Source organism: Alexandromys fortis, unplaced genomic scaffold (genome assembly GCF_014885135.2).
Source record: "Alexandromys fortis isolate MF-2015 unplaced genomic scaffold, M_Fortis_MF-2015_v1.1 scaffold_57, whole genome shotgun sequence".
NCBI lineage: Eukaryota > Metazoa > Chordata > Mammalia > Rodentia > Cricetidae > Alexandromys > Alexandromys fortis.
Window position 1 is genome coordinate 5,145,226 of NW_026067941.1, and position 20,580 is coordinate 5,165,805.

The 20,580-nt window shown below is 39.4% G+C and overlaps 1 protein-coding gene across 2 annotated transcripts in view; it reads right to left on the reverse strand.

Moving 5' to 3' along the window:
- Nucleotides 1–11,482: 11,482 nt before the first annotated feature.
- The window catches only part of Ptn (pleiotrophin), an 82,757-nt gene continuing 73,659 nt past the window's right edge, over nucleotides 11,483–20,580 (reverse strand). For both annotated transcript variants that reach the window (XM_050148044.1, XM_050148043.1), the window contains one exon: nucleotides 11,483–12,281. In XM_050148044.1, coding sequence (XP_050004001.1) covers nucleotides 12,226–12,281 — 56 coding nt within the window. In that variant the 3' untranslated portion in view covers nucleotides 11,483–12,225. The remainder of the gene's footprint in view (nucleotides 12,282–20,580) is intronic.

Consider the following 20,580-nt stretch of genomic DNA (forward strand, 5'->3'; position numbering starts at 1 on the left):
AGACATAAACATGATAAAAGTAGCCTTAAGGTTGGTAAAGTTGAGCTAGACAATACGAGTAACCCCTCTCTAAACATACTCACACTTAGATTGCCCTGTGGGTAGCTGCTGTCCTTCTTCCCCTGTGTAAACCATCCTGTCTCATCCTTAGCTCCCAGCTCTTATGTTAGCCACTTGGGTTAGTTACTTTTCTTGTTGCTGTGATCAAATGCCTGACAAATGCAACTGTAGGAAGGAAGGGATTACTTTAGTTTACAATTTAGTAAGAGGCGAAGTCTCACTGCAGCAGGAGGTGAAGGCAGCTAGTTACTCTGAGTCTGTGATTGGTGAGCAGATGGGGATGGATGTGGGTTCTCAGTTCTCAGTTCTTTGACTTTTCTTTTCTAGTCTGGTACCTCAGTCCATCCTGTGGTGTTGATCATTTTCAGGGTGGGAACTTGCCTCTTCAGCTAAACTTTTTAGGAAGTCTGAAGAGATACACTCTAGGGCCCGGGCCTGCCTCTTCTCCTGGGGTGCATCTTGAGGACATTTTCTGGTCAGCCAGCTAAAACATTCTGTTTGTTCCTGTGCTCCCTCTGCCCCGCCTGGTGATTAGCTGTAGGGCATTGTTTATTCCATCTTTGGAGTGGTAATTTCTCACATGCCTGGGTGGAAAGCCTTGTGCGGCAGCAAGGTATATTAGGATTTCCCCAAGGTTGAATAAATGGCATTCGGCTGATCTCCTTTCGAATGACCCAAGTCTCTTGTATGTTCTTTCAATCTCCAGGCCCTTGCCCAACTTGCATACTGTACAGTGGCACGCAAACTGTACCAAGAGGGTAACACAGAATCGGGTGTTACAATACACCTTGTTGCAGGTCTCATTAGTTCTAGGAAGACAACAATGAAGACTCTCCATCACACTATCTCTTTTCCTCTCCCAACTCCTAGTATCTCAGGTCTCATCTGTGTTTGAAAGCTTTGTGGAAGGAGTCTTATTCCTTTTAATCAGTTCTTTTCATCTAAGAGCGACTGTTCTTTTTAAATGGACTTTACATGTATCCTCTGGGACACTGAGTTTATGATCACTTTTAGAAAGCAATCACTTCTTAAAATGTATTTGTTAATGTCTCTAAGCTATAAGTGCATTTTTGTATTTTAATATGATGTATTAATTGTATATCAAAATAAAAATATCATATATAATATGTGCTATACTTGGATCTGTATTATACATGTAATGTGTGCTATATGTAATATGTAGTATATAATATGTAAGTATATAGTATGTGATGTACATATGATGTGTGTATATATGTACATATGTGTATATATAATATATACATAATATATATATAACAAGGAAAAGCACAAAAATTAAAAATATATACTGTAATTCTTTTTCTAATTAAATTAGAAAGTACATTTGCCAAGTCAACAGCTGTCTACAGCATAGCAGAGGCATCATTAACCTGCCCTGCCAATGGTGCCAGGACTGGCGCAGCTTCTTTATATGGAGACTTTTGCAGTGTGCATTAGGTTTGCATTGGTGGTCTCCATCACCAACTCAACTCCAAGGGGTCCTTTGATTTTTTTTAATTAAACATATTGATTTCACTGGGATGGCAGCTGCAAGGGTTCCTTTTGACAGCTTTTTCTTTCCACCAATGGCCCAGCCTGGCAGATATTGAAATTACTAACCATACCCATTCCAATTAAACATTCTGGAACTTAGACTATTTGGGCATGACTGGGTCTGCAGACGGGATTGACCGTCTGTGACCTGAATGTTATCTAGGGCGCGTTTCTCACTTGCTCCTGCAGACCTCCACTTCTGCAGACAGTCATGATGGTGTTAGGCACAGTCTCCACACAGTAGGTATCCTTTCTCTAGTACACAGTAGCCAGCAAATGTCTAGAGACACACTTGGGGAAGGGCCAAAGGGACCACTGTCATAATTCATTGCCATACTGTGTCAAAGACTTTCCCTTTATTGAATTCAACATCTTTCCAGTAATTTGATTGTAATTATACATAGCTTAGAATTAAAACCTGAGCAGCAAATTTTAGAGGACAAACGCCAGGCTCTCCTTCCATCTCCACTTTTCCCTGGCTGTAAATATCCAGGGCCATAGTTACCGGTTGCTTTGCCCACTGCTCTGGTTTTGTCTCTAACTAGGATAACTGATCTAAGGGCTCCATGAACCATTTCTAAATTCTCTGACAGTCCAGTCTGTTTGGCCATCCCTCAGCTCCCATGATTGCTAAGGTAATTGAAGTTCCTGGGTGTTGACTTTTAAAGATCAGCACTCACTGAATTTCTTATTGAGTCTTATCCTTATCCTTCAAGCAGTGGTTTCCTGGTGACCCGGTGGCCTTAGGCAATAGTGTGTCCCTGGACTCACAGGACAGCAAGATCACCTCAGGAGGTTTTGGTCTTCAGATTGACTACTCCCCTACTACTGATGTTGTTTTCCTGTAACTTCTGATTTGAACTCTCCACACTTTTTACATAGCTCTGAGAATCTTCCCATAGTTCCTCCAACAGGGAGCTTCGTTGACAGACTCTTGTGAAGGTATTAAGTCATTTGTCCCAACCAAAAGAGAAAAAAAAAAAAAACCAAGCAAACAAAAAAGCCACAAACCACAAAACATATCCTTCTTTATTAGGTGCTAAATTTATATCATTTCCAGCTGAAAATCTTACTAGTGAATTCTTTCGCCCACCATCGGAGCACAGCACCATATAAAGACTATTGTTTCCATCCATACAATATGCCTTAAGAGTGACACACAGGATGCAAGATGCACACAGTTACAAATTCAGTTTCTCTACAAGTAATTTGTTTGTATAGGAATGTTCCACATATCATTTGTGACATGCTTATACTAAAATACTCCATTAATTGAAATTTACCTGAATCTTGCATTTTTTTCTTTATTATTCCATTTCCTTACATGTTCTAGAATACAATGCCGACACTACACAGATGTACTTCTCAAGTTCTCATAGTTTAGCTTTGCTCTTTAAAAAGGTTTTTCCATCTAGTTCTGGTCTACACACCTCCAAGCAGTGTTTCTATGTTGGGTCCAGTAGATCCTGTGGTCATTTATCAATTAAAACTAAGTGGGTATTCATTGTTGTTGCTGCTGTTTATTTGTTTGTTTCTTTTACTGTGAGATGCGTCCTAAATTTAATAGACTAGTTCTTAGGTCAGCAATAAATAAAACACTCTCTGAGCCAATACATAAAAGGTGGCATAGAAGATAAATGCATATCTAAAGTGTGAAACCATTTACATATAATAGCTTGGCAATGTTCTGTAGGATATTTTTATTCAGGTTCAATCAGAGTATATATTTCAGCATTGCTCTATCTGCATTCATGAAGAAGAATACATGGAAGAAAGTATAAAAATGTACTATGAATTACCTCAAGAAACTTTTCCTGAGTTATTAAATATTTAACATGCTTTTATATTATTAAATTCATATAAAAGAAATGAAAAGAGACATTTAACTGTAACTCTAATTCATGTCTGTGTCTCTTGATATAGTTTATTTTGTTCTCCTAGGCTACAAGTATTGCATTAACCTAATGAAACACTAACAATTGCTATTTAATATAATAAAAGTTCCAAGGCTCCTGTTTCATCATTGATATAGGAATCTATGACTTAGCTAGAAGAAAGCATATTTATTTTCATGCAGTACTAATGGGACTAAAATCACTGGTTTTCTCCCTTGTAAGAAAGACTGATAAACCACAGTAGCATGAACAGTATTTGTGGATTTGTCATTGATTGACAGATTCCTCCCACAGTAGACAAGTGCCATTACGACACACTGCCACTCTCGGGAGCTCGTCTTACTTGATTTGTTAATAACGAGACAGAGATTTTCTAAACAAAAATTTTGTTTTCTCAGTATAATGATAGTAGTATTTTAATATAATTGGAGTCATTTATAATCAAATCTATTTTGAATTTAATAGGCAGTATTCTGTTAAGGACACACGTTACTCCAGATAGTCAAAGAGGTTTATAAAACAAACAGAAAAAATGTTAGGAATATTTTTCTGCATTAGATTTTGTCTTTAGTCTTCTTCATTCTTTTGTATATCCCTACAGCATCTATTAGTTTTCTCCAGAAGGCTCGAGAACTTGGTGCAGAAGGCAATTGCTAACACTGTATGAGTGAATAAGATTTTATACTTCGCATCCTTTTCCCCGTTTCTTCACTCTCTTTCATCCATTTTGATTCTATGAAAATGAACTCCCCTTCCTCAGTGCCCACTTGAAAATAAAAGTGGCTGGCTTTAGAAAGTTGCATCTAGAAACAAAGGTTATGTGTGCACGAGAGATTCTAAAGAAAGGAAGAAGATGTTTGAAGACGAAACAGCTGCAGAGGGTAAGACCAGCGCAGTAGGAAGAACCGATAACAGCATGGAGAATACTTGAATGGAGCTTAGACGGCCTGACCTTGGGAGAACCGGCAAGAAATGAAAACACGTATTGAACAAGCGAACAAGGAAACCACAGTTGTAAAGTCAAGCAGAATGTGGAGTCCTGGCCTGGAGAATGGGATTGCACCACATCGCTCTCTGAAGCTCTGGCAAGGTATTCAAGCAAGAATGAACTTAGGGTGGTGATGGTGTGCCAAGGTGCTGATGAAGATGGTCAGGGAGAGGAAACCAGACCCAAGTCTTAAAGAGACTGCACTTCCGGGATGACTACAAACTAATTAGCTCAGGACCCGAGAAATTTTGAAGTAAACTCAAGACTTTATCTCTGATATCAAAGCCCAGGTCTTGCTCCTGGTCCTGGGTTTGAGGTGTATATGAGAGAAACAAAATGTGATCCAAACGTTTGTTATTTTACCAGATGGTAATAAATAATGGAGTGGAGAGTGGTTAGTGAAGATGGGATTTGATCTGTTGGGGGGGACGTGGGCAGGGAACCTCACTGGTTAGGTGAGAGCATCCATTCCCCTATTCGGGAAGTCGTCACTCTCTATGACACCAGGTCTCTGATGCCTGGGGTACCAGGTTATTGTGAAGTTGGATCTCTTGGGATCAGAAGAAAGCAGTATTTCAGCAATAATAGAAGAGGGGGAAATCAAGAAAGAACGTAACTGGACAGCTGGAAGCAAATATGAGGCAGATCCAAATGACCTTCATTATTTCTTAGTTGGAAATTTTCGCTGATTTGCTAAATTAATTGCCACTTTAACTCTTTCATTGATCAAGCTGATGATATAAGCCACTTCCAGGTGGCAAACTAAAATTCTGTCTGTGTAAATACTGTCATTTACTTGGGATTCTCCTGAAATTAGAGATGACTCTTCATTGACCACCAACCTCCTTTCTTTGCATTCAACTTGTATATAGTTGAAACCCATGCAAATGCATAACTTCTAGAATTTCTTTTTAAAATCTTAATATTTCAATCAATTAAAATGCATATTATTTTAATGCATTCTGACATTCCTTTTTCATTTCAGAGAAGTGAATCCGTCTTTGGAGAATTCTTTCCCTTCATTTCCGTGTGATTCTGGTAGACTGTCAATAAGAAGACCACAAGCTTTGACAATAAAGGAACCATTTGACCCTTACTAAGGAGCATCCCACACTAAGACTTAAATTGATTGGAACTAATGAAGAGCTATTAATATCTTTGGTCCTGCATCTTTCAGCATTCTCATTCCTCTAGCCTTCTATAACTCAGTTCCCTGAGCTGCTGAATAAAGTTATAAAAAAATTTTCACACACACAGAGCTTTAAAATAGAAGTTTTTATTATCTGTGACTAATGAATACTGACTTTTGCAGAATCTGATGCTTACAGATCTCCAGGGACCACTGGAGTATGGAGAATTTATTATTGTGCTAAGGTCATAAAAATGAGATCAACATTACTCTTAGACTAGTAATATATATTGGAGAATTCTGGGATGCCTGGGTTACTGAGAATGAAATTTATAAGAATATAGGAGAATTGTACATTTAATGCTAATGTTTTTACCTTTAGAGCCTTCCTGTGACCATATCTAAGGATATCTTTTGGTGAATTGCCATGCAACATTGATTAATGAATCAAATTGAGAAATGTATCATGCAGCTTATTAAATTAGACTAGGTCAACTAAGGGTGTTCTCCGCCTATCTTATATGAATTTTGAGGAAACTATTGGGCATGAGATACTTAGCAAGTTTATAATTGAGCATTTGAAACCCTCAAGAAAATTCCAACTTTGAAGTCTCTTGCCTTTGTTCATCTTTTGTTTCCTTTGCTTGGGCAAACGGGGTCCCTCACAAGAGAACTAAACAGCTCTTTCAGTCTTGGCCGTCACTGGTACACAGCTCATTATCATTGTTTTCTAACCTCTTGGACCTTCTCCTTTTGCTCACATTGCTTTATCTATAGATTTCTCACTTCTCCTGGAATTTTATGAAAATTCCCTTCTAAGAACTTTTGCACTGATTGCCCTTTGTAGTTGCTCAACTCTGTCTCAAGGTCATCGTGAGATTTGGTCACCTCTCTAGGCTGTTCCCTTAACTAGCAAGTCTGCCTTCTCTATTTACTCTCTCTCTCTCTCTCTCTCTCTCTATATATATATATATATATATATATACATATATATATGTATATATCCACTTCATCCCCAAATTTGCCCCCAATAACCTATGACTCTAGATTAACTTTCTTATGTAGTTCTGTCCTTAAAATATGGGCTTCCCTTTTAAGTCCTTTCATTTAACCATTAGATTTTGGCTTAAAAGGTGGTCAGATCCTGGGTTGAGGCCTATGAAGGCTTGGTGGTTTTCATTTTGAACATCGGAGTGCTTTGTGAGGCCATGTAAAAAGAAAAGACTGGTCATTTTGATGGACACACTTTTTGGGAAAAAATGATGTACGGAAAATATGAAGTATTGAAACCACCTACATGTCCAGTATCAGACTTCAATAGTCTGTCTCTTTCTGTAAGAAGTCACATGAATGTGAGTCAGATTAGCATCATATGGCACATAGTCTCATGGAACAACGGGGAAAATCATGCCATGCCATGCCGTGACACGACCACACTTCGACACATCAATTCTATGCTGTGCAGCAACATTCAGTGTGCCTTTCCCCCATAGGAGTATCAATTTCCTGAACACCAAGATGTCGTTTTGTTCTTTGTTGAACTCCCAACATCTGTACCAGTGCTGAACATGTCATAATGATGCAGAACAAATGAATGCATAAATTATTAATGAATATAAGTTAGGGTAGCCTATGGGGAGAAATGTATGATCCATGCTTAGAAGCAGAAACATGCCCAAGAATATTTTCAGGAACTAATCTGTATAGTTAACCAAGATTCTTATTTGCTCAAAAAGACTTTGGAAGCACACTTCTTAAAAGAAAATAATCTCATTTTGAATTTGGTTAGATTTCTTGACTAGGGTGTGCTTGTCAGAAAGTGTGAATTCAACTTCCCACCTAAGGTTAACTTTCTTTATTAAATGATTGGAAACTCTGGTCAAATGCCACTCAGAACAATTGTTCAGCTTGTTAGACATCTTTTAATTTAGAGGGAAGGACTCAAACATTAGAGGATAGATTGGGGCGGCAGCACAAACCCAGTCCTGTTTCCTTCTAACAGCTCAAAATAAGCATTTTATTATCTCTATCTGATCCTGATTATAAGATTGGTAAACTTATAATATAAACTAGTAAGAAATGCAATTATAGCCTTTTCTCTCTTCATCTAGACTACTTGAAATATAGAATTCTGGAAAAGCCACAAAGGCTTAGATTAATACAAGCCTCTTCAGCTGGGCAGGAAAAGAACATCCATTTCTCAGGCCAAGGGAAGGCAAGTTGTTTGCTGAGATAGCTCACCTTTTAACCCAAAGGAGAGGTCACACAATGAAAGTTTCCCTTTGCTTGTTAAAAATAGTCCTTCATTTCATGGGGCATGGAGAATGCCAACACTTTGTGTCACAGTGTGATTCAAGAGGCTGCCAATCCCTCAACCCCTATATACTATAATTGTCTAAAACATTTCTAAAATCAAGCTGATATGAGTTCACAATTTGGACAGAACACATACTCTTGGCATATGGTACACCATGGGAGATAGATGTGCAAATCGAAAGATGTTTGTGGGAAATGAGGGCAGCCAGACAGCACTCAACAGATCTTATCTATCACATGTGCCCAGAGTTAGGACATCTAAAGAGTTCTCCTCCATAGGGCAAATTAGATAATTCTTTTGCAAACCTTTACTTCTTACTCTATGAACTCTCATATTTCACTGTATGTCCTCCTCATATACAAACTGTCTGTATTTTTTCCAAAGAGTGTTTTTGAATAATACTAATTCATTATCATTAGGTAGAACTTACTTGACTTGGTGAGCACCATGATAGATAATTGATAAGTAGGTAGGTAGGGATAGATAGATAGATAGATAGATAGATAGATAGATAGATAGATAGACAGACAGATAGATAGATAGATAGATAGATGATAGATAGCACATCTATCTGTGCCCTTTGCTTGAGTGCCATGATGTTTCTCCTTCTCTCTAGAATGCGGTCCAGTACTACATACTTAGACATAATACTCAATTTGTGATGTTGGCAATTTTGAAACGGGGGTCCAATAATTCTGGGCCCCTGAAAATAAGATTAATGTCCACATATCTTATGGTAATAACGTTCTTGGGAATGAAAATGACAGTATACGAACAATTGTTGATCTTATGTTCAAGTTTGCGTTCATTTTTTCACAGTTAATTTTCCTGAGCCCTCAAGACCTGGGATTTGTGACAACATTTGTCCTATAGTAAGTAATAGATTAGATGTTTTATATCCCTGACAGTAGAAAGGTAGCTTGTTGTATTACAACTCTTTTGTGTTTTACTGTCGACCTGTGCAGCACGTGGAGCATCCCATCTTCCCTGTTTACTTGTATCTTCAGTGACGAGTCAAACAGTTTCCTCGTGGAAAGGTGGAGCCTTGCTCGCTATGCTCACGTCTCACGCTTGTCTGGTGATGCACAGACATGTAAGTACCAGGAAGCTAGCTGTGGGGAATTCAAGGTAAGCCCCCATAGAAGAGTCAAAGTAATGCGTTTGCATCTGAGAGAATCCTCTGTTCCAGCTACAGGCCTACCACACATCAGCCGTCATACTCAGAGGAGCAGCAGATCAAGAGGACATTTCACAAGGGGTCACAATGTAACCGAAGGCAACCTTTGTTTCTCCTGTGTATGAAGAAAGAGGAAGGGGGAGAAGGAGGACAGTGGAAAAGGACTGAGATGAACACAAAGAGAGAGAGAGAGAGACAGACAGACAGAGACAGAGAAGAGAACCTAACCTAACAGGTGCCAAAAGCCTAATTCTAGAGGTACAGCTGAGACCTATGCCTTTTCCATCCACTATTTTACTTATTTTTTTTCCTTGGGAAATGCTCAGAGATAAATTCGCTGTTTCGTTCCTCTTCAACAGAGACAACAAGATGTGAAGTCGTTCATGTTTTTACAGTGACTCTCTGCACACCCGGGGGTAAGAGTCTCAAATCGTCAAGATCACCAGAAAAGTTGGAGGATGGAGAATCTGTACAACATACTGAGCAAGAAGCCTTTCTGTACCATGGGAAGTCATATTTTTACCAGGGTTCAGGCAAAGCTGTGTTGTGTCTTCCCAAATATAGGATGGAAATCACTTTAAGAGTTTGAGAAAACGAAGTTGGTTTCCTTACCTTTCTCTTCCCATCTTTCAGGAACAATGAAATGTCATTGATAAAAATGGGGACACTTGAGGAGAGGGCATTTTCTTGACATTGTATCCAGTGAGTGGCAGTCTGCTATTTTCTTATTTGTGAGCACCATTGGTTTGGTTAACTGTTTCTTACACCAGTTCAGTGCTTCTGTGCACTTAACATCTTAAGATGTTCGAAGTTCTCAAGACTTAAGGAGAGTTGAATGTCATACCAGGTGTGAGGGTGATTAAGATTGTGACCCCATTTTCTTCTTGCAGTGAATTGGGGAGCTGTTAAGTATATGCCAAGAGTCGTAGTTGACACGGCAGAGAACACCGCCTACTTAGATTCCTGTCTTGTCCTGTGACTAACGGAGCACATCATGGTTATTTACAGGGTTGCCTTTCCCTTGGGAGATTCTGGTCTAGTTCACCTTCATTCATCATTGATTCATGGCTGACCGCTTTGCTTGCATGATGATGACAACAGTGTTAGTCTGGAGTCTAACAAATGTGGCTGCGGAGTCTTTCATCACTCCACCCTTTGCTAATACGCTGTCAAAACCCCACTTGAGACATTGCCTTTCTATCCCCGTGTCCATCCATCCCCATGAGTACCTTGTCCTATGAAGGCCGGCACATAAAAGGACCACATTTCTATCTGTGTTTCTGACAGTTGGGCTTTCCACGGCACTCTGATTTTATTAAGCACTAATACTTAAGATGCTTACAAGTTCATCCTTGTTAAGTTCCCCACTGGCAGCTGGCTTTGACTTAGGGCTGAAATGGACTTTTCAGCTTCCCAAGCTCAGGTGGCGTCTTGGACAAGATGGCCTGCAAGGCTTAGCTGTGGATGCCTCTGGCTATTTATATATAATGAGCTATTTTGTGGCTAGTCCACAATGTGCAGGGCTGCCGTCTATGAAAATGGGTTTATGATCATCTTGGTAGACAGATACTTGATCATCCAATTTGAATATCTTAGGATCGGTCATGACTCTGTCAAGACTTTGTGCCATAGTCTAGAGCTTTCCAGCATCTTTGTTTCTCTGAGAGGGAGAAACCTGGGCTTGTTTACTCAAGATTACACTTTAATGTCAACTGAGGAAGGAACCCTCAATCTCTTCAGTATTTGCGGTATAGGACAGACTGCAAAATCTTGTTTCTGGAAACTGTCAGTTTGTTTGCGGTTTGTCCTTATCATGCTTATCCCAAACTCATTCAATAGATGAACCTTCCTCTCTTGCATTAAACACTAATTTGAAGCTTTATTGAAATTTGTTGAATTCCATCATGAATTATTCAATACTGATACTGTCAAGAGTCTTTTATCTCAAATATTTGGAATAAGGGATATCATATTTGAATTTTTTAACTATGAGGTGTCTAAGGAAGGGAATCTAGCACTAAGTACTGACTTGAATTGTTTCCTATGTACCTTGTACACACAATCCCAGGTAAGTTTATGCAATACTTCTGTGTGCTTGAATTTTAACTCTGAATCTTCCCTGGGTTCACGGGCAGAATTTTTCATGTGTGAAATCAGGTCTGTACACAAAACTGTTGGGTATTTAGCACATATCAGATTTGGTGTTTAGGGATGTTCAGCCTGTACACCTTACTAAATCACAAAAGAAAAGAAAAAAGAAGAAGAAACACATTAGTAACATTTGTGCCCATGAGGATTTTAACTAGCTTGCGTGATGGACTTTCACAACATGGCTGACAAAGAGAGAATTACAATATGAAAATATTGCACACAAACCACCTTTTATTCAGTATCACTTTGATTTATTTTTCCTAGATTCTCTTTCCTCAGATGGAAAAATAATTTCATCAAGAAAACCAATGTTTCTGCCAAAGTGAAAGAATTCCATGTCTTAATGCTTTTTTAAAAAAACAGAAATCACCATGAATGACATCACTGTTTTGCCTTTCTCCTTCTCTCAATTTGTTAATTTTTAAGAAAACATCCCTGGCAGAAAGCAATGTATTTCTCTCCAATAGAATGATTATATTTTATTGCTGCTTTGTTTAGTATATATTTTTCACAATCGGGAAAAAAAAGTCTAGGTGAAAACCTATCTAGCAAGAGAACTAGTTTACATGGTTGTAGCATTTAAATTGCTGCGTGGGGGGGGGGATGTAAAAAAATTAAAGAAAAAAGATTTAAAGGTGAAACATCATAGAACATCAAAAAAAAAAAAAAAAAACTTACCTCAATTGCCTACCACCTATCACATACTACAGCTCAACTTTCTAAACAGTATTACAGTCCTTTATTATAAGCCCCTAGTGGTTCTATGGCATACATTTTTTTAAACGCTACTACAAAAAAAAAAAAAAAAGTCTTTTCTCGTTTTTTTTTTTCTTTTTCCTATCGTGTACTTAAGCTACAGATAACTGTTGAATAAAAAGACTACGGTAGGTATAAATGTAATAGTTAATCCTGTTTGCTGATGTTCTTTTCCTGGCCCACGGAAGGTGGCGTCTTTTAATCCAGCATCTTCTCCTGCTTCTTGCCTTCCTTTTTCTTCTTCTTTGATTCTGCTGCAGTTTAAAAGAGGGAGAAAGAGAACATCATCAGGGTACTAATCTGTGAGAGGGAAGACAGGTTTCTTATAATTGGCCAAGTTCAGCACACAAAGTGTTGGCTCTTGCTAAATTGCCAGAGTGTGTACATGTGCACAAACAAGAGCCGGGGGAATATCTATAAAAATAAGCAAGAACACAGCCTACCTATGTGTACCACTAAACATGCTTGTTATCATGTTGCTTGCTTCCATTTGGAATGTCAAATATTGTTTGAGGGTCCTGCTTAGAAAACATATACAGCAGACTGGCCTCTCTTGGGAGTGAACCGGATCTCTTCCTGATGGAAGGCTTCAACAGCCTGGTTTAGCTCCAGTGCGTCTCAGAGTCCCTTCAGCTGAAAATGTTCATTAGCATTCTTTTTCTTTTCCTTCTGAGCAAACAGTTCCTAAGTGCTTCTAGTCTGGATCTCCAGCTGCTGATACATTCAGGCAGCTCTTTTTATAGGAGAACAATGGACCATATGGTATATAGTCCATCTACAGGGTCATAGAGTTGGGTGAAACACAGAGGGTATCGACCTGCCTTCTACTAGATCCACACATTAGCCCATTAGGATTTGCGCCAAATGGCTCCATCCTTCTCTATTCAATCTTCTTACATCTCTCTTTGACTGATATGAGAACACAGAGGGTCACATTTGGAAGGTTAACATTGTTTTCTTACGTTTAAGAGCAAAGCCTGAATTAACTCTCTGGATAAAGCCAGTTTCATTTCAGTAGTTTTCAAGGTAAGACAAAGGTTTGGTATGAGCATGAGGGTCCCCACTTGACCTAGGGCAGAACTTCACTTGGTGAAGCCAAGTGCTTTATAGTGGTCATGCAGTGGCCACTCTCCAAAGCATTTAGAGTCAGGAGGACCCAGACACTGATGTGTAACAGTAGAACACTTTAGTTCACACTGAACAGAGACAAGTGACATGACATGCCAAACATTAACTCAAACCCCAGGCTCTCCATCACTTTCTCCCTCCTGGACTAATCTCGTGAAGCAGACATGCTTGCTAGAAAATGAGCAACATGTGAGGGGTAGGGCTACTGTTGGGGGAATGTCTTCTCTGTTCCCAGCTCCAGATATTTTACACATAACATGAGCTCATGTAGAAAATATAGAGACATACATCCATCACAGCAACACATTGATGTTTCAGCCCCCTGGGTTTGCAAACCCTCATCCTTTCTTTGGCCTATGACTAAGTTCATAGAGGAGTGTTCATGGTTGGGACACAGATACAAGATGGCCCTCGCTCTGTAAAAGTTCACATTGTTAGATTAGAGATGCCACTGTGTTTGCAATTAGTTGGAAAGTGTTCCTAAAGTCCTGAGACCTTCTAACAAAATAGCAAAATTTCAAGCACCTCCTATTGCTATAAATTATGATTATAAGCTCCATCATTATGATGGACTCCAAGAACCAAAGGAACTACTATAAAGTGTAGCAACTACCTGTTGTGGGGTATTTGTCCACTGTATGAAGATGTATTTCTGTGACTGGTGTGATAGAGAACGGAATGGCCAATAGCTAGGTAGGAGAGGATAGATAGGTGGGATTTCCAGGGAGAGAGAGAAAGAGGAGTCATCTAGACATGAGGAATGCACCAGGGAGATGCAGAGGATTGCAGGATGTGCAGTACTGAGACGAGCTAACGAGTCACGTGACAGAACCGTAGACTTAAAAATATGGGCCATAAGAGCTAGTTAAAAACAAGCCCAGCCAAAGGCTAAGCTTTCACAATTAATAATAAGTCTCCTCCTTGTTATTTGTGAGCCAGCGGTCTGAAAGAAAGTCAAACTACAACTGCCAATAGGAAAGACGAAGGAAATGAGAAGAATGGGGAGAATGTTTCATGTCATAGCACATCCTGGGCCCATCTTCTGCATGCACAAACCTCGAGACTTTTGTGAAGCACTTACTAAAAAGCAAGTGCCAACTTGAAGTGACATCTGCTTCATGTCACTCCCTGACACACATCAGCCCTGTGTCGGGCAAATCAGTCAGTCTGCCAAGTGGCAAGAATAAAACCCGCCTCCTCATGGAGGGATACTGGGATTGAGTCCTGTCTGAGATGATGGGCTCTGAGATCCACTTCATGACAACTGCCTCCCAAACATTTATTTCTTCAGTGAGAAACACATATGCACGCCATTTCCACTATGTACCAGATGCAGCTTGAGCATCTCACATGTCATGGCAGAAGGAACAAAACTGCATCCTCAAAGAGCTGGTATAAAAAAAATTTTTAGAAAGAAATGTTTTCAAGATTCTTCTATGTGCATATTTCAAATTTTAAAGATATTTAAAGGCCACACTTATGTTGAAGATCATGCCAGGGTTTTAATGGCTTGGGGACCAATTTTTCTTGCTAATTTACTGCAAATACATTACAGATTTCTGTGGCATAAAGTAGTGAACATCCACAAGGAAAATGAGTTAATAAGAAGAAAAGTGTTTATAAATTTTAGGCAGTGTGAAAAAAGGATAATTTCTCCCCTCTGGGTTATTTTATCATTCTTGGAAATATTAATAACTTTTCTGTTTTTAAATGTAGCATGAGCTCATGTAGACAATATAGAAACATTTTACATTCTAACAGGAGTTGTCCATCATTTTACAATACGGAAACAAAATGATTATTGGTAACTTCTATTTATATTTCTTCCTATTGTTTTTATTAGGGATGCGCTGAAAACAGTGGAGTACTAGAGAGATGGCACAGCGGTTCAAGTATTTGCTGCTCCTGGAATGGACCTGGGTTATTTTCTCAGCACCCACATACAGCTCAGAACCATCTGTAGCTCCAGGGGCAGGGGATCTGATGCCTTCTTCTGAACTCTCTGGGCACCAGGCTCTGACTTGGTTCACAGACATACAGGCAGACAAAACACTCATACGTATAAAATAAAAATAAATAAATCTTTAAAAATCTGTTGAGTCTACTTTCTGTGAAACATGAAACCTTGAAACATGACCAAATAGTATTTTAATGATAGAAAATAAAGTATCCCATTTTTCTAAACAGTTCTTCCTTTATAGTTCATTTGGATTGCTGCGATGGCTTTTTTTTTTTTGTTTTTTGTTTTTTTGTTTTGTTTTGTTTGTTTTTTTTTTTTTTTTGCTCACAATCAAGGTGCATTAAAATGTTTGTCTGAGTATAGATTATTAGGAGATGATCCCCTGGATAGAATAAGGCATTTTAAAACTCCAGATCAGTATTGTACTGCACTACACTTCTTGTAAATTCTAATCCAAATTCTTATCAGCAGCTTCTATGAGATCTTATCACGTCAGTTTGCTCCACAAAGCTGAATAATCAAAGGATTTGAGCCATCTCCTCCTCTCACCACGGGCCCTTAGAAACAACCGTTATGCGGTTGGCAGAATAACTTCTAAACTATTTTCTATACTAGGGAAATGAGAAAAATGGTGTCGGGGGGGGTCCATTTAAACACTTTAAGGACAGATACTTTCTAAGTGAAAGAGTTGAGTATTCTGGGGAAGATTTATCTCAGTTTCATAGCAAAAAAAATGGCAGGGATGAAGAAAGTAATGTGGTGGTTTAAATAGGAATGGCCCCCATAGGCTCGTATATGTGAATGCTTCGTCATTAGAGAGTGGAACTACTAGACAGGAACTGGGAGATGCGGCCTTATTGGAGGAAGTGTGTCACTAAGGGTGGGCACTCCTACCACTCAAGAGACAGAGGCAGGCAGTCTCTGTGAGTTCATGGGCAGCCTAGTCTACAGACAGAGTTCCAGGAGAGGCTCCAAAGCTACAGAGAAACCCTGTCTTAAAAAAGCAACAAAAATAGTAATATATAACATGCTAAATATTATACAAAGTGGTACAATACAGGTAGATTATTTCTTTCAACCAAATAGAGCCAAGTTAACAAAAGTCCCTAAAAATATTTTCCAAAGGAACTCACGCACCTATCAATAAACTGTTGTAAATAAAGAAACAAATAGCTATAAATAAAGTGAATAGGCAATAATGACATCTAAATAATGTAAACCAAATTTATTTTTCTTTCTACAAGCATCCCAGTCTCTTTTCCCTCCCAACTTCCCACTTCCTTTGTGTGTGTGTTGGGGGGGTATATGAGGTCTTCTTTGCTTTCTCAGAAAATTTATAATGTACTTTCTATGTATAGTTGACATGAAAGAAAAACCAGCCATGTGTTGGTGTGTTAGGGTCACTGATTGACTTGACTCTTCCATATACAAAGTAGGAAATGGACAGGTTTTATTATTAGTTTACTAATATAGTTAGTTGCACAATCCTAATATTCTAACACCTTTTCACACACAGAGATGATGGCTTTCTCTTTTTCTGCAAAAATCTCTTCCCTTTCCTGAGTCGGTGGGCCACTGTCATGATCTTGCACTCAGCAATGGCTTTCCTACTGACATCTTCCACCCCGAGGCAACAGGGATGACATCTAAATATTTAATATATTATTTCTGAAATGAGAAACATTTGCCGTACTATAGATGATAAGCAATTATTTTGATGAGATCTGCTAGAAATGTCACATTTCCACTTAGCTCATTAATGTTTTCCGCTGCCATACCCAATAACACTTTAATATATGATCAGCATCAGTAAAATACCAAATGGTGATTCACAAAATGATGAGAAGTGTGAACATCAGGATATGAAGATTTTTATAACCCTGTGAATTGTTCCTTGTTTGCTTCCATATGAATTTTTCTTGGGGGTTCAAAAAATGGTAGACATGGATGAAATGAGGTTAAATATGTTCTCCCAAGTACATGCTAAAGCCCCAATCCATGTATATTGTGGGGTCAATATATCTGGAGTAATTCAGGAATAATTCAGTCAAAATGAAGTCTCAATCTGGTGACTGGTATCCTCAGAAACCTGAGGACACTGGAAGAAAATAGCCTTTTCCAAGCTAAAGAGAGAGATAGCAGAAGACACCAACCTACACAGACCTCAGTCTTACTTGTAGCTTCCAGAATCATGCAGCAAGGTATAGTGTTGTTTAAGGTATTGAGTCTAGGGTGCTTTGTACAGTAGCTCTAGTGAACAAATACATCACTGAATTTGTGTCTGACCAGTTCATGTATGTATGTCCTTAAGATCCTCTCTAGAAGGTAAAAACATGTGCTCTTGCCCTTTTCATTCGTCCTACAGAAGAAGAGAATATGTTTTAAATGTATCTTATTGACACTGAGGACAAAGAGGCGGGGGCTGAGAAGGAGGATCAGTAGGCAAGGTGCTTGTGGCAAGAGTATGAGGACTTGAGCTTGAATCCTAAGTGCTTATGTAAAAGGACAAGCTTTTCTATGATGGGCTCTGCAGTGCTTGTCTGTATCCCAGCTTAGGTAATGAGAGAGACAGACAGGCAAAACATTACCCAGCCAGCCTAGCCAAATCGGTGATTCTGGTTCAGTGAGTGATCTTGTCCCAACAGGCAAAGTGGAGAAGCTAATGAAGAAGACAGCCAACTTCAATCCCCATCCACCACGTGCACATGAACACACATGCATGCGCACACATACACACATTAAAATATAAAGAAGAGGGGAAATGAGAATTATTGCACACATTCTGTCATAGAATCTAGATCTGTACATGTAGGTGTATGACACATGACATAAAAGCAAAAAGAGACTGTCTGAGAGAGGAAGGTGACCGGAAAGGTGGAAAAGGGGACACGGGAGAGTGATGAGAGGTAAGGTGAGCAAAGTCCATATGAAAATGTCACAGTCACACTCATTATCTGACTATAAATATTAACACTAGAAAACTTATGTCCGATTTTATGTTCGATGATGGTCACACAAACACACACAGCATTAGTCCTGCTCCCGTACGTCTCCACGCTGGTACTCCTGCTTCCAAGCAGAAGAGACTCGGTACCCATCTGTAGCACAGTCAGTACCAGACCTTCATCGCTCTCCCTCAGTCTTTCACAGTCTGCCAGTAACTTTCATAGCGGCTGAATTTATTATTTTTTTGTGTCTAAATGAAAGCTAGGAAATAAGGAGCTTTTTATTTATTTTTTTAGAAAAATAAATAAATGTTAAAAGTCTCCTAAGACTGAATACTAGGAACACTTTAATCTGTGAAAATTTTCTCCAGACTTAACCTGTGTGCCTAAGCAGGAGCCTAGGAACACTTTTACCTGCTCCCAGCCTTTGGATTTCTGATGAGATTTCCTAGGAATATTGCTTATTCTTCTAGAAAAAAAAAACCCTTTGTTTATTTTCTTTCCTTTCACTGCCTCTGCGTCCTGAGCCCCAGCCAGTCTGCTTTGATTTCCCTGTGGGCTCCCGCCAGCTTTGCATCAGTGCAGAACTGAGCGGGACTGCTGGGAGCAGGGACAAGTCCCTCCTGACAGCGCTTGTTACCTGGACCGCTGTGCCTCTGACACAGAGAGGCACCAGAGCCTCCACGATGCTCAAAGCAGAATCAAGATGATCTGGTTCTGTCTGGGAGGCCACTGGTATGGCAGGGCGACTTGATCTACTATTCCTCACTTTAAAACACTGTGCCCTTATTGTAGGGTCTTAGTTGGATACATACAGTACTAAAAGCTCTCATTTGGTTTCAATGCAATTGCTATACAAAGAGAAACTTAAGCCAGGAACTGTCTAATATGACTCATCCGTAAATGACCCCACATATATTTATATGACTGGATGTTTTAAATTATCACAAAACAAAACAAATCATCCATTTTATTTTTATAATTTCATATACTCTTCTGGAAGTCTTTGGTATAGAAATAGCAATCTCTGTTTCCAGCTTGGCCATTTACTGGCAGGGTGAACTTTTATGAATTGTAATTCCTAGACTGTAAAATGTGGTCAAACACCTATTAGCTGTTGTAAGGATTAAGGGAAACAAGCTAGGCCAATAAATTAGCATAAGGCTATACAAGTATCCGATAAGTAAACTAGTATTATGATGCTCAAGAGATGATAATAACTACAGAGAACACAAGAAGTACTTCTTGACTGAGAAATTAGAAGGCAGAATCACAAAGACTTCCTGGGAGGGAAAACCCAGAATCTCCAGCCCAAAAACGTAATCAGTGCGAATGTTGTTTGATTGTGCTGCCTTCCTTAGCTCTAATTATTACAGAGCTGTGTTCTGTGTGGGCAGCTAATGAGCCTCTGAAGTGTGGAATTTACCCAGGGAGATGCAAGCAGACATAGAGTGAGGTAAGCTCCACAAATATTTATAGTTCCTCGTTCTTACGTCTGCCTTGGCAGTAGGATGAGAAGTTCTTGCCTAAGGACAAGATCTAAACACCCAAGAAATTCTTTTGGGTGGATGAGGCCCCAGCAGATAAAGGAAGTCAGTGTAGGAGCAGCCAGCTCCAGTGAGCCAGGCAAGAGAGTGTAACTGCATAGATCATTCATTCTTGTGCCTGTTCACTCCAGCCAGGTCCCATTCACCCAGCTCCTGAAGTTTGGATGCTTGGCTTCACTGGTGTAGAGCGCATGGACAATGTGTAGAGCAGAGACCAGGTAAAGTCCAGGCAGGATCATCCTCCTGAAGGCTGGTAAAGATTCAGGATGAGTCTGGAACTCATTAACTTCCTTACATAGGATCTGTGACATCTATATCTACATGGGCAAAGGCTATATGTGATGCAGAAGATCCAGACTCAGACTGCGGCCACCTGTCCAAGTCCACGACTCTGCTTGTTAGGATGGACTCCTACTGAGTGCCCAGCTTCTCTAACGCTTTGGCTCCCGATCTATGAAACCAGAAGTTGCAGTACATACTTCAGAGCTTTCTGCCTGTTTTGTGGTAGTGCATATACACTACGCTAAGTTGTGAAGTGTACAAGTAATTTATGGCTAGTTCTTACTACAATCACCACAAGTCTTCTTCTATCAGAGGTGTGAATTGTGAATTGGCCATGGTGGTGCACATGTAATACTACTGCTAAGAAAGGTGAGGCAGGAGAATTGTGCATTCAGCACCAACCTGAGCTATGCCGTGACTTCCAAGCCAGCCTAACCTACAGTGTGGGAAGTTGCTTTAAAAAAAAAAAAGAAAGGAAGGAAGGAAAGGAAAGAAGACAAAACAGAACAAAAACACTGAAAGTACGTACATCAACAGGATGTAGAAAACAGGAAAATAGTTTCAAATTTCTTGCACACTTATCAAGCACGTTATCTATGGTCCTCATTTTCATTTTTCTTTATTAGTAATATTCTTCATTTATTTGGGGGGAATTTCATATATATGTACAATGTGTCTCCATTTCATCTTA